General features: G+C 35.7%; 1 protein-coding gene across 4 annotated transcripts in view; it reads left to right on the top strand.

The window, feature by feature from the left end:
• The window catches only part of MTUS1 (microtubule associated scaffold protein 1), a 140,515-nt gene that overhangs the window by 58,576 nt on the left and 68,599 nt on the right, over nt 1-13,340 (top strand). For 2 of the 4 annotated variants that reach the window (XM_019737995.2, XM_074329730.1), the window contains exon 5: nt 8,869-9,018. The exons of 1 other annotated variant lie outside the window; for it this stretch is intronic. In XM_019737995.2, the coding sequence (XP_019593554.2) occupies nt 8,869-9,018 (150 nt within the window). Of the gene's footprint in view, nt 1-8,868; nt 9,019-10,807; nt 11,075-13,340 lie in introns of those variants that run through there. One more of the 4 variants, XM_019737998.2, reaches the window with a different exon arrangement.

The following is a 13,340-nucleotide window of genomic DNA, read 5'->3' as shown; positions in this document are numbered from 1 at the left end:
AATTGGGGAGCCAGGAAAAGTAATAGACACAATCAGGTTAAATGGTTAAATTAATAAAAAAAAAGTTTGTATTCACTATTTTCAGTTACTCTCTTGTTGGGAGCTTTGGCTCACTTATATTTTAGGCCATATGATTCTTTTTTGTTGGTTTGATATTGTCTCGTCTTTTGTCCTGTATTTTATTTACTCTACGACTTTTTATTTTGCATATGGTGATTTTAAAAATTTCCATTTTTATATTGTCAAATACATCTTTCCCTTTAATTGTTCCTATTTTTTATGCTTAACAAGACTTCTACTGACAGAGAAGATTGATCTATATTTAATATCATTAATTTATATGGTTTTGTTTTAACCCCTTTACTTTTTAACCCAATTTTATTTTTTTTGATGGTGAGAACTAGTAGTTTATATTTGTGTCACTTACTGTTTGCCAGGTACTCTTGTAAGCATTTTAAAAATATAAACTCATTTAACTCGCACAAGAACCTATGCAGTAAGTACCACTATAATCACCCCCATTCTTACATTTGAGGAAATAGAGCCTCAGAGAGGTTAAGTAACTTGCTCACAGCCACGTGTAGTGGAGCTGGGTTGTAACCTAGGCAGTCTGGCTCTAGATTGTTGACTTTTAATCACTACACCATACTGCTTCTCAAACTTTTAACTCTTTTAACTTCAAATATTTTAATATCACAAATGAATGTCCCCCTTATCCTATTCTGAATTTTTATATTTCTGAGGTTTATACACCAGTTTGTTAGTCTGTCAATATAGTTTTATGCCAGTAATAAACTTTTGCTATTTTATAATATAATAACTAGTAGCACAAGTTTATTCTCCTAATTTTTGAAAGTTTTTTTTATTGTGGTAAGATAGATAGTACATAAAATTTACCATTTGAACCAATTTTAAATGTACAGTTCAGTGGTATTAAGTACATTCAAACTGTTGTTCAAACATTGCCACTGTCCTATCTCTAGAACTTTTCATCTTCCCCAACTAAACTCTTTACCCGTTAAACACTAACTCCTCATTCTCCCCTCCTCCCAGCCCCTGGCAACCACCATTCTACTTTCTGTCTCTGAATTTGACTACTCTAGGTATGTCATATAAGAGGAATCATATAATATTTGTCCTTTTGTGACTGGCTTATTTCACTTAGCATAAAGTCTTCAAGATGCATGCATGTTGTAGCATGTGTCAGAATTTCCTTTCGTTAAGGATGAGTAATATTTCACTGTATGTATGTGCCACCTTTTGTTTATCCATTCATCTATCAATGGGCTCTTGGGTTGCTTCCACCTTTTGGCTATTGTGAATAATGCTGAGACGTGTGTACAGATGCCATTTTAAGATCTTGCTTCCAATTATTTGGGTATATATTCAGCATTGGAATTGCTGGATCATATGGTTCTATTTTTAGTTTTTTGAGGAATCACCCTACCATTTTCCATAGTAACTGCACCATTTTATTTTTCTACCAGCAATGCACAGGGTTCCAATTTCTCTGCATCCTTACTGACATTTGTTATTTTCTGTTTTTATGATAGCCATTTTAATAGGTATAAACTGATACCTTACTGTGGTTTTGATTTGCATTTCCCAAATGACTAATGATGTTGAGCATTTTTTCATGTGCTCTGTTGGCCATTTGTATATCTTTGGAGAAAGGTCTACTCAAGTCCTTTCCCCATTTTTTAATCAGATTATTTGTTTTGTTGTTGACTTGTAGTCTTTTTCATTTTTTTATGCTCTAGAATTTTTTGGCTATTCTTACTTACTCTAGGCTAATTTAAATTGTTTTAAAAAATTCTAATTCTTCCTTTAAAAACAAACACATGTGGATTTAGATGGGAATAGCATTCAATTCATATATTCAGAGAAGAATTAACATGAATGTCTACTTATTCAAATATTTTATGCTCCTTATTTTTGTATTTTTCCACAATATGAGCACATTTTGATAAATTTATTCATAAAAACAGTGTGTGTTGAATGTACATGTTTATGTGTATGTTTGACTACTTGTTGCTGAAATAAAGGATCTTTTGTCTGTTTTTTTCCTGGTACGTCAGAAAGCTGTTGATTACTGTACAATGTTTATTTTGTAAGCATTGTATCAGGTTTATTTAAGGAGTTTTTAGACAATAATACTCTAGCATTGAAGGTAAAGTTTTTAACATCCACCTTAGTATTAATGAGAGAATTTGGTCTTTTTGGGTTAATTGAGAATGAACCTGCAGCCACAGTTTCGAGTATGTATAATTTATTTCTTCCGTAAATTATTGTTATTTTTTTATCCCTTTGGACCTACTTACTTTAATTTTATAATAATTCCTAGTTACTGTAGGTAATTACTCCAAAGGTCACTTTCTCTATATAGTTATGTTTAAAGTACCCAAGTTATAATTATAGCTATAAACATATTCTCACTTTTTGTATTTTAACTATGTCTGTTTATTTGGAATTTTCTCCTCCTGATTCTAATATTTAATGAGCCTGCCACTTGCATGCTTTATTATTAATTATTATGTTTTATGTGATATAATAATCTATATTTTAAACTATATGTATTAATAGGTAGTTGATATATTACAGACCGACCTCAGTAATCTCCTTTTCATTGTCTAGTTAAAATTCCCAGTGCCCCTAGCCCTGACAGGTGCATTAGCCTCCTAAGGTGTTTTCCTGATTTCAGACTCGTCCCTTCAGTCAGTTCTGCATGCTACTTACTGCCACATGATCAAGTCCTGATGCAGGTGCTAAGGAATTGCAGTGCCCCTCCCTCTCCACCTGCCCACCACACCCCACTGCCAACAATTCAGGTCTAAAATTCTTAGGCTGGCATTTAATGCCATCTTTAACTATTTAATGCCAATTGTAAACTATCCTCCTTTCCAGTCTCATTTTCTTTTTCTTTCCCATGACACCCGTGCTCCTACCGAGCAATGCAAATCACAGAACAAAATATTTTAATATGATGAGCTACAACGTATTGTCTAGTAGTTTGTGATTGTTACTAAAAACACTTGGTAGTGAATTCTACAGGAAGCTGTCAGGTGTTTCTAGCACCCTATACATTTAAGCTTTGTGATTACTTGCAGTTACCTTACTATGTAAACAAGTGAGTACTCGTATAACACAACCCCTTATGTGAATGCATTGTCTAGATTTTTATTAAGATGATCTGTGTTCTCTCTTATAGGCAATACAGTAGTCACGTTTTAAAAAACTAAATGAAACATCTTCAAAACCCATAAATTTCATCAAATGTAAAAGTGGCAAGTCATTTTTCCAATGGTGAATAACCTCATGAAAAATATATTAAAGCTGAATTCATTCTTGTTTCATTGAGAGTTCAGATATGAGAACTTTCTTTGACTGGTAGGTGTTTCTGTGGCTTTGGAAACTTCTCACATTACTTTGAACGTGTTTTGTAAGCACTGTGGGACCCAACTTCTTTCCCAGGCTTTACGTTCAAGAATGGAGGAGGCCAAATTGGAGCTGAGGGATTATACTGCATACCTGTGAAGGCCCTGGGATCTTTCTCCTAGAGAATGAATCATTTCATATAAGTGTCAGAACAAAGGAGTGCCATTTAGAAGTTCATTCTTTGGCTTTAATTTCCAGTCCTAGGAAACATACTATTATGGTATGATAAAGAATTTTCCAGTAGTAATGTGACTGTTTTCATCATAGCCACATAAAAGCATCAATTAAGGCACTGGTTTCTTTAGTTTTTTGTTTTGTTTTGTTTCTTAGTAGATTTAAAGAATACCTAATGCTTACAGATGTATAGGAATAAAAACGATTATTGGAATCTACTTACTTTAATTATTGATGCAATTTATACTTTCTTGGTTTCTTTATCTGTTTTGTCTTAAATGTCTTTTATCTGATGAAATATTTTTTAATTTTTATTAAATATTTATAATATTAATTTTTACAAAAATGTGCTTATTATAACAAAACAAATTCACATTGAGTAATATATAAGTATATAAAATATGGAGGGAACATTCCCCATTCCTTCTTCTCTTTTTCTCCATGTGCCACTATACTATATCCCATAACAGTCCCATAAAATTCTGGTATGTCCTTCTGGAATTTTTCAATATATAGATAAGTGTACTTAAAATGGGATAATATTAACATTGTCCTTTTTTCACTTAAATCTTTTTATTGGATTTTTAGTTTTGCCAAGTATTTGTTAATGAGTTTTTTTGATGAATACAGTACATTTAATCAGGTTTTCCAAGGTGGTTGCCTGAGTAAATTGCTTGTTAGATGAAGGCATGTTTCAAACCCAGTAGACTCTCTGTGTTACCATCTAAGGCCAAGTGCAAATGTGATTCTTTCCATATTTTCCCTAGGCAAAAGATGGTTGTAAGTGTAGAATCAGAACAAAAGTGTTGTCTATATGTAAGTTTATGCCAAAGACATGTGCTTACAATAAACCACTAAGGTCAGTAATATCTCGAGGTAAATCTTAAACCTTTATGGTTGACATCTGGGGTAAGTTACATGCTGTGAAGGGAACTGTTAAACGTCACCTTTTCCGAACTGTACCTCAGAGCAGTCCTGTATTGATTTCATCAGTGAAGAATTTGGTGTTCAGGTTACTCACAGTCTCAGCCCAATATTGCCATATCTTACTTCAATATCACTTATGATGTCTATGTTCTACTGCTTCTTTACATGAAGACTACTTCCAGGTCCTGTAGACCAACTTTGCTGTTAGGTTGAACGTTGGAACTCGTGATGAAATAAGCACATACCTTTTTGTGTCCGCAGTGTTTTTTACCATGGCACTCTAGGAGCGCACCCTTCTAGTGAGAGGAGGAGCTCAGGTTGGCCCTCACGCCTGACACTTCCCTTGTAACTGGGATGCTCTGTACCGTGGCACAGTAGAGGGCATATTGGGCTGGTGGTAAGTTGCTTGTATTGTAGGCCTCAGTGCCATTGGTTAGGTATGTGATCGGAGTAAGCTATTTAACTACCCAAGTAGTTTTCTCATCTATAAACTGGAGATGGTCATAGTAATGCACCGTTAGGATTATTCTGAGTTTCAAATGAGCCAATCCTTTGGTCAGGTAGACATTATTCAGCACCCTTAGTACATAACAATTAAGAGTATGTAACGGCAGAATAGGGAAGACTTTGGATAGGACTTAAAGTTGCCATTAGGTGGAGGGGATGGCGTGGCTGGAGGTGACAATGCAACTTGTGAAATGAGATACGGCAGGTCAGAGAAAGATCACTGGGCTTGGGGGTAAGCTTGCTTCTGGGGCCAGGCTGTGTGTTGGAAGCAGAGGCCACGGGTCATAGTAATTCTGAGATATGCTGAAAAATGTCGGTAAACCCATGATGCTTTCAGAAACAATGCTATGAAACATCCCTTTCTGAAACATAAGTCAGTTTTCCAAACTTGTGGAGCCTTGACTGCATTGTGGCTGTGGCCCAGAAATTTTCATGTTACTTGCCCACACTTGCTCACTGTTTTTGATGATGATGACTCATCAGAATGATTATGCTGAAGAGGCAGCAAGTTGGTAAATTTGCATTCCAAAAAATTTGTTTTTCTGTACCTCGAAAGGCATGTAAAATTGGTGGCTAAATGTAATTACAAAATTCAAATGGATATTTAATATCTACTACTTGTTTTTTTATGGGAATTATAGGAATGTAAAGAAGAGGGTTTCCTTTTATTTAATTAATACTATTTGAAGAGTCTACTAATAGTAACAAAGGACAAATAAGCTTATAAAAATTGCTTAAGTGTTTATTGCTTCAATGTAGATGAGACATTATAGAGAGAAGACATTATAAAAATTTATTTACTCTTTAAAACATTTTTAATAGCTTTATTACTATCATTATTATAATTATACATTTATTATTTTTCCAGCTTGGTTGAGGTATAAGGAACAAATAAAATTGTAAGCTATGTAAAGTGTACATTGTGGTGATTTGATATATGTATACCTGGGGTGCCAAAAGAATGTATACAAGTGGACACTTTGTATACATTGCTTAAGCAGTGGTTTGCTGTAATCAGAAGTGTCTGGACACTGATGGTTACCACTTTGAGCACTGCTTGTAATTGCAGACGTCAAATATGCCTTGTATTCATTTGTTATCAGTATATATTGAGTATTATGATTTTAATACAGTTTTCCTTTCTTAAAATGTGTATACATTTTTTTGGTACCCTCTGTATATTAGGAAAGGGTCCCCACCATCAAGTTAATTAGCAGAGCCATCACCTCATATGTTTTTTTTTGTAAGAATAAGTTCTGCTCTCTTAGAAAATTTCAGTTATATAATAGTGTTATCAACTATAGTCTCCATATTTTATATCAGATCTTCAGACCTTTTTCATCTGATAGAAGTTTGTACCCTTTTACCAACCTCTCCTTATTTCCCCCAACTTACTCTTGACCTGAAAAGAAAAATTAATTCAGCAAAGTTTAAGTCTCACTCTATGCTATATACTTTGTTGGACCCTAAGGGACAGAATGGAATGAGGTACTCTTCTTGTTCTCAGGTACCGTAGAGACTAGTCCAGAGCTATATTGATACAGATACTGTGATAGAAGCAAGTATCGGCATGAGCATAAAGGAAGGTGTGGTCCATTGCACACAGAAGGAGATGTCCTGGAAGGAAAGGCTTTACAAAGAGGTCGTGATTCTTAACAGCGCTTCTCATACTGAATGTGTATTTGAATCACCTGGAGATCTTGTTAAAATGGAAACTGTGATTCATAGATCTGGGGTGGGGCTGCAAATGAGTGGCAAGGATTTAAAAGAAACATCTATTGACAAGACAGAAGACTAGACGGAAAGGAAGCCATTTTATTCCCAAAGATAATTATAAGCAGAAGAATAGAGTAAAATAATCTAGAGAAATAAACATAAGGTGCGTGTGTATGTGTGTGTGTGTGTGTGTATAGAGGGGTGGGGATGTGGCAAAGCATAAGGGAGAAGTTGGTAGGAATCGCCCTAGGACTGCCTTTTGTGCCTTTGGATATTAAGAGAATTAAAATAACATCATCCTGTAGATAATTGGGAATTAGAGATTTTAGATTGGATAATGACCTTGGTTTTCATATCCAGGAGATAAACATGATGAAGGTGGAAAGGATGGAAAGACAGGACTTCACAGTGTCCAATACAGTAGTTCAGGCAATATATCAGGGGCTTAAGGATTTGTAGGATTTGGATTGAGAGGAATAAGACCTCTTTGAAAAGAAATGTCCCTAATGCATTAGAATAGTAACATCCTGCTGTCAGAGAGAAAAGGAGGTTGATTGGAGCAGAACGTGTGCCTACGTAAAAGAATAGTACAGGGTAAGGCTGGAAACAGGTGGAGCTGCCATGTGGCTGCCCTTAAATGCCAGACCTAAGGCTTCAATTCCTTTTGCTCTATTAAGATGAGAGTTTTGTAGGTGAAATCATTCGGACAAAGCAGGAACATTACTCTCTGGACAAATTACTCAGTAATGGTGCCATAAGTAATATGTGACACCATCATTTTCACCTAAGTTCTTTTCAACTCTTGATAACTTTAGTTATGTGATAGAGTAACTGTCTTGACAGACTTGGTACTAGACTGTGATAATCTGGCAGGGGGAAAAGATGATTTCAGTGTTACGAGGCTGGAAAAAAAGGAAAAATGGAGTTAAGTTAGCAGAAGTAGGTAGGAGTTGTCTAATTGTCCAAGTTGAAACACTAAGGAATTTAAAATGTGGCATTGGGGTTCAGGAGGAGGATAGGGTTGCAGGTGAGAATTTGGGATTCATCTACCGTGTTTCCCTGAAAATAAGACTTAGCCTGACAATCAGCTCTAAAGCTAGGTCTTATATTATGTTATGTTAATAAAAGACTGGGTCTTATATTATGTTAGATAAGACCCGGTCTTATAGTAAAATAAGACCGGGTATAATATAATATAATATAATATAATATAATATAATATAATGCCAGGTCTTATATTAATTTTTACTCCAAAAGACGCATATGAGCTGATTGTCTGGCTAGGTCTTATTTTTGGGGAAACAGTATATAGGGCAGTGGTTAGAGTAAAGTAAACAAAACAGACTCCAAGAGAGATGGGTGTGAAGAAAGTTGAGAATAAAGGCTTAAACTTGGGAAATGCCCACACTCAGGTAGCTGCTGTGAGCATCAGGATAGTGTGATTTCAAAGATGCCAAAGAATGAAGCAGACATATTTTGTTAACAAATGGAACTACTGTTTGCTGCACGAAAGAGACGTTTGGGTGACGACCATTTAAGTTTGGCAAATGAGCAAAGATGAAAAGGTGGGAGGAAAAGAATACTACTAAGAGCATAGCACCACCTGGTGTTAGACATTAGATATTTTTAAAATGAAGGTTTTTTTCCCTCATCAAATTTAATTTTTCTTCCTTCGTGTTTGGTTGTTTTAAAATTTTCTCCTATTTTTTTATATGAAAGTCTCGTGTGAATGGGCTCATTGGTTTACTTTTTAATCAACAGTATGGGGGGAAGTCATATCAGTTTATTTATTGTTTGATTTCACCTTTGCCAAAAGCTTCCATCTCACATGGCTCTTCTGATGTATCCCTGTGTCACATAAGAGGTGAGTTAATTCCTTGAGGTGACAGGGTTACAGCCACCCTCCTCATCTCCCACTTGCCTCACCACCATCTCTGCTCTTCTGCTTCTAAATGATAAAAAATAAGTTGATGTGTAGATTTCCTCTGAAGTTACGTGGTTCTGAATATTCATGTTATATTTTGACTCAGTTGTTAGAGCAGGCGTTTGAGTTTACACTGAAGAGCAGTGGAAACATTTTGGTGTTTTTTTTTTTTTTTAAACCCCAAGGAAAACCTACATCTTTGAAAACTTCACAGCCCTCTTGGGTGACTTTGCCTAGATCCAAAGCGTCCTTGAAAACATCTTCGCTGCGAAGGACAGGAAGCACCTCCTCTGTTGCGAGCACCCACAGTGACCTGAGCACTTACAGCAACAATTGTAAGTCGGTCTAACGTCAGCCTTTGGCAGTTGTTGAAACTCTAGCTATAAGAAAAACTAGTGTGCTGCAGATAATTATCAGAATTTTTGATTTCTGTGATTTAGGGGAAAATATGCATACGTCTTTTCCCTTGGAATTGCTTTACAAGTTGGGCAGGAAAAACATTCTTTCAGTGGCATTCTCCTTGATGAATGTGCTATGAAACACTGAAATATTTATGTGTTACAGGCAACTGGTATTTTTTTGCATGAAGATTCTGAATGGTGATATCATTTGAAGTGGTGATGTGTTTTGGTTTGTTTAAGGAAAGAAAATGATCTAGTGGCTTGGGAAGCCAACTGGAAATCAGAAAAAAAGATAAAACTTCAGTTCCATTTACTTTGTAAAAGACTGTATTTTGTAGATGTACGTTTTATAATCTTTTATTATGGGGGCTCAATTCAGGGTAGTATGACTAGTACATATATTGTAACTTCAGGCTAAATTTTAAGTAATTTCAACTCTGGAGAATATTTTTAAAGTTGTCAGTTAATGTAAATTCTGTGTATAAAATGGGTGAATTAATAGAGCTATCCCTTTCATTCAAAAGATGTATTTGGTCTTAGTACTTATTTGCTTATTTCCTTTTGAATTTTCTCACAAAATAATCCACAGATTAGTTCATTTGAACAATTTTGGAGTGCTTGCTGTGTACCGTCATGATAAATGCAGTGAGAGATACTGGATATAAAAGAGATGGTTCTTATCTAAAAGGTAGTTGAGGAGAAGATGATGTTTATGTTTACATAGATAACTAGAATACCGGATAAAATAAGATATAAAGATGTAGTGGGGATGAGGGGAGTTCTCTCTGCCTTAAGGAGGGATTCATTTCCTCTTTCTGGTGAGAGGATAGGGACTAAGTGGAGTCACAGTTATTGAACCTTCTGGGTGTGGAGCATTATCACAGAGTTACCACACATTATTTCTTTTTGTTTTTCTCTCAAGTATCTTTTGCTGTTACTCCAATTTTATATATAAGGTAATTGAGGCTCAGAGAGGTTGTCGCTGGTCCAGGGGCTCTCAGCCAGTATGTGACAGAATTGAGAATGTGATTATGGACGGTAAGGCATTGATTGAATCAATGACTGAATTAATAAGGACGTTTCGGAGAGTTCATTTAGCGGCAGCAGCTGGTTTCCTATGATAGTAAGTAGCAGTATACCAGAACTTGAGGAAGACTGGAATATGTCACTAAAAAGGAAACAAGATTATTACCTGCTTATTGTTTGAATTTTGAAGTGTGGCATCGGATCAGAAGAGTTTGCATGTAACAGAGAATTCTCTATGAATTTGAAAAGGTATTTCATATATGTATTATTTTAAGGTCATTTCACTTGCAGTTTTCTCTGTTTGCAATGTGAATTTTAAAAGCAAACTGCCAAAACAGAATCAGTGTGCCCTGGGAGCACTGTCGTGATGGGATTTGTGACACTGGAAACAGACACATTCTGTAGCTGCTGCCCAGCGTTTCCCATTGACAGCCATGTTGACTTGGCCACTGTTTCAGTACCGTGTCTGACACGCTGAAGGAGGTTGTAAAATGCTTTTGTCCTTTCCTTTTTGTCTTTTAACAAAGGGGTTTACCGTGTACCCACAGAGCCTGTCTAGTGGCGATGTGTCCCTGTTGCAGATTAAGCATCCACATCAATGAGTCTCTTTCTTAGTTCAATTTGCTAGCTGGTTTAATCTGTTCTGTGTAGTGCCTGGGAGCCTACAGATTTTTTTTCCCCCCTCCATTCTAATTCACTAAGAGGCAGCATGAGGGATATGGGAGTGAACATGGCTGCAGTTTTTCCTGCTTAAGCTTGCTTTGATCCTTTTAAATGACTGTACCAGGAGGATTTCGCAGTTGTACAGAAACGGATATTTCTTCAAAAATATTTATTAATTCTACACTCACCCCACCGGCTGGTTCAGAGAGGCATTATGATGCTACCTTATTGACACTGCTGGTCCTGGGATCCTACAGCCTTTGTATAGTTCCTTTGTTAGCCACGTTTACTGGGAAAAGAAGTAGGTCGACGATTTCTGGTTTGATTCTTTTCTTTGTAAGCATGCTTGCATTTTATTCAATAAATTCATTTAGCAGCTCTTGATTGCTATTTTTGCAACTTGTAATTTATGTTGATTGTAGCATTTCTCAGACATATTTATTTTAAGCTGTGAATGAGTCTGTACAGAACCCAATTTATTGTATATTTTATGTGTTTTGGAACTCTTCATATAATTCAGCAGCATTGTCAATGTTCTTGGCATGTGAGATTACTTTATTAAAGATTATTTGGTGGTCTCATTTCCGATTAAATAGCTAATAGTTGTTGTGTATGTAGCTTATAGTTGTACGAGTATAGAAAAATACTTTCCTAGAATTAAAATGAAAAAATCACATCCTTGATTATTTTATTCATTGTATTATATCCCAAAATATTCACGATGTGTACTTTTTGAAGATTACCTTAAAACATGAAGAAATCTTTTTGAGTTGAAATTTTCCTATTTCTGATAGTGATGAGTCATGTTACGAAATAATCTTTTGATCATTGTTTTGATTTATATTCGGTTGAGCATTTGAACTGTTGAAGAACATTTTCTTGCTTTGTCGGCTCATTTCTTTATGATGTGGTACTATTAGTGGCATCATTTAAGAACTTCTGAGATCACACAGTGCTGTTGTAAAATTAGCATCTGGTTCTTGGTACTTCGAGATCCTATGGAAATAACATTACCAAGTTTTAAAGTGACTGAATCAAGATATATAAGGCAATAAATCTTTCTTATTTGGGGACTTTAGCAGGCTCTTTGTGTGTGTTCTTTTAAGCCTAGAAAAGTTGAAAGTTATGACATTCATTTTCTTTTGTATATTATTAGCATGAAGCATTGCATAGTAGCTTGTATATCAAATGTGCTCATTTATGGAGCTTAAACATTATAAGCTCTTCTATAATCATCTAAAGTCCAGTTTTTAAGATCACTGAATGAAAATCAATGATATATTGTAAGTCTTGAACAGAATTGAAGGTTCGAGGACCATTGTGCCAATGCAAAAGGCAGTCTTTGGACAGTGTATAATTTTGCCACATTAGCAAATACGAAGTCCAAGGGTTTTCTTTTCCTTCCATTTTGGCCACAAAGACTGTTTATTTTTGAGAGACAGATGGTGAGAGGAAATGTAAGAGATGCACACCAAAGCTATTTGCACTGTCTTGGAAATAGTGCAAGAATGGGAGGAGGCTAACCAATAAATGGAACATTCCTTTGCTTTACCTTCATGGCCAGCCCCAGCGCAGTGTGTGTAATATATAGAAAAAGGTCATTCAGCTCAGACCATCCTAGTTTTCCTCCTAACTTCTGCGAAGTCGGACAATCTTTCACTCTGTTACCCTCAGTCTTCTCACCTGATGAATGGGCAGCGGGAGGACTAGATCATATTCAAAATTCGTGCAACAACAAATGTTTCTGACCACTTTTATTTTCTTCACTACAGTAAGATGGTGCCTAATAGTTTGGGAAAAGGTGCTTTGAGTTGCTGCAGCTATTAAGCTGACAGAGAGAAGGAAGGATTAGTCTTGTTTCCCCTCAGTCAAGTCGTTATTGTCTCACTTGCCATCACTGGTCAGCTGGTAAATAAGAATCACCTGGAGTACAGTGCTGAATGTTTTTCAGGCTGCTTCCAGGTTCAGAGCAAAAGCTTGTGCTTGACTAGTGTTGTCTGCCATAGCTGAGGCAGGGCTGAAAGATTAGCAGTATATACTCTGGCCCTACATTACAAAACATGCTTAATATGTGTGCGTGTCTAAATGGACTATTTAATAAGAAAATACTGTTATCCAGATTGGTATTAATTTTGTTTTCATTCTTTTTTTAAAATTTAATTTAATTTTTTAATTTATTGGGGTGACAATTGTTAATAAAATTACATAGATGTCAGGTGTACAATTCTGTATTACATCATCTGTAAATCCCATTGTGTGTTCACCACCCAGAGTCAGTTCTCCTTCCATCACCATATAGTTGATCCCCCTTACCCTCATCTCCCACCCCCCACCCCCCTTACTCTCTGGTAACCACTAAACTATTGTCTGTGTCTATGAGTTTTTGTTTCTCATTTGTTTGTCTTGTTCTTTTGTTGTTTTTGGTTTATATTTTCATTCTTTTAATATTTCTGTAGGGTATATGTGAAATGTTCTTGTTATTATGAAGTTGATTGATTTTGCTTTTGGAATTTGAAAGCTTCGACTTCAGTAGTGATTTGATTTCAAGCCAGGTGAACAGATGATCT

This window comes from Rhinolophus sinicus, linkage group LG04, assembly GCF_036562045.2.
Source record: "Rhinolophus sinicus isolate RSC01 linkage group LG04, ASM3656204v1, whole genome shotgun sequence".
In the NCBI taxonomy this organism is placed as follows: domain Eukaryota; kingdom Metazoa; phylum Chordata; class Mammalia; order Chiroptera; family Rhinolophidae; genus Rhinolophus; species Rhinolophus sinicus.
Note: the sequence above shows the minus strand (reverse complement) of the source record. Positions and strands in the feature narration are given on the sequence as shown.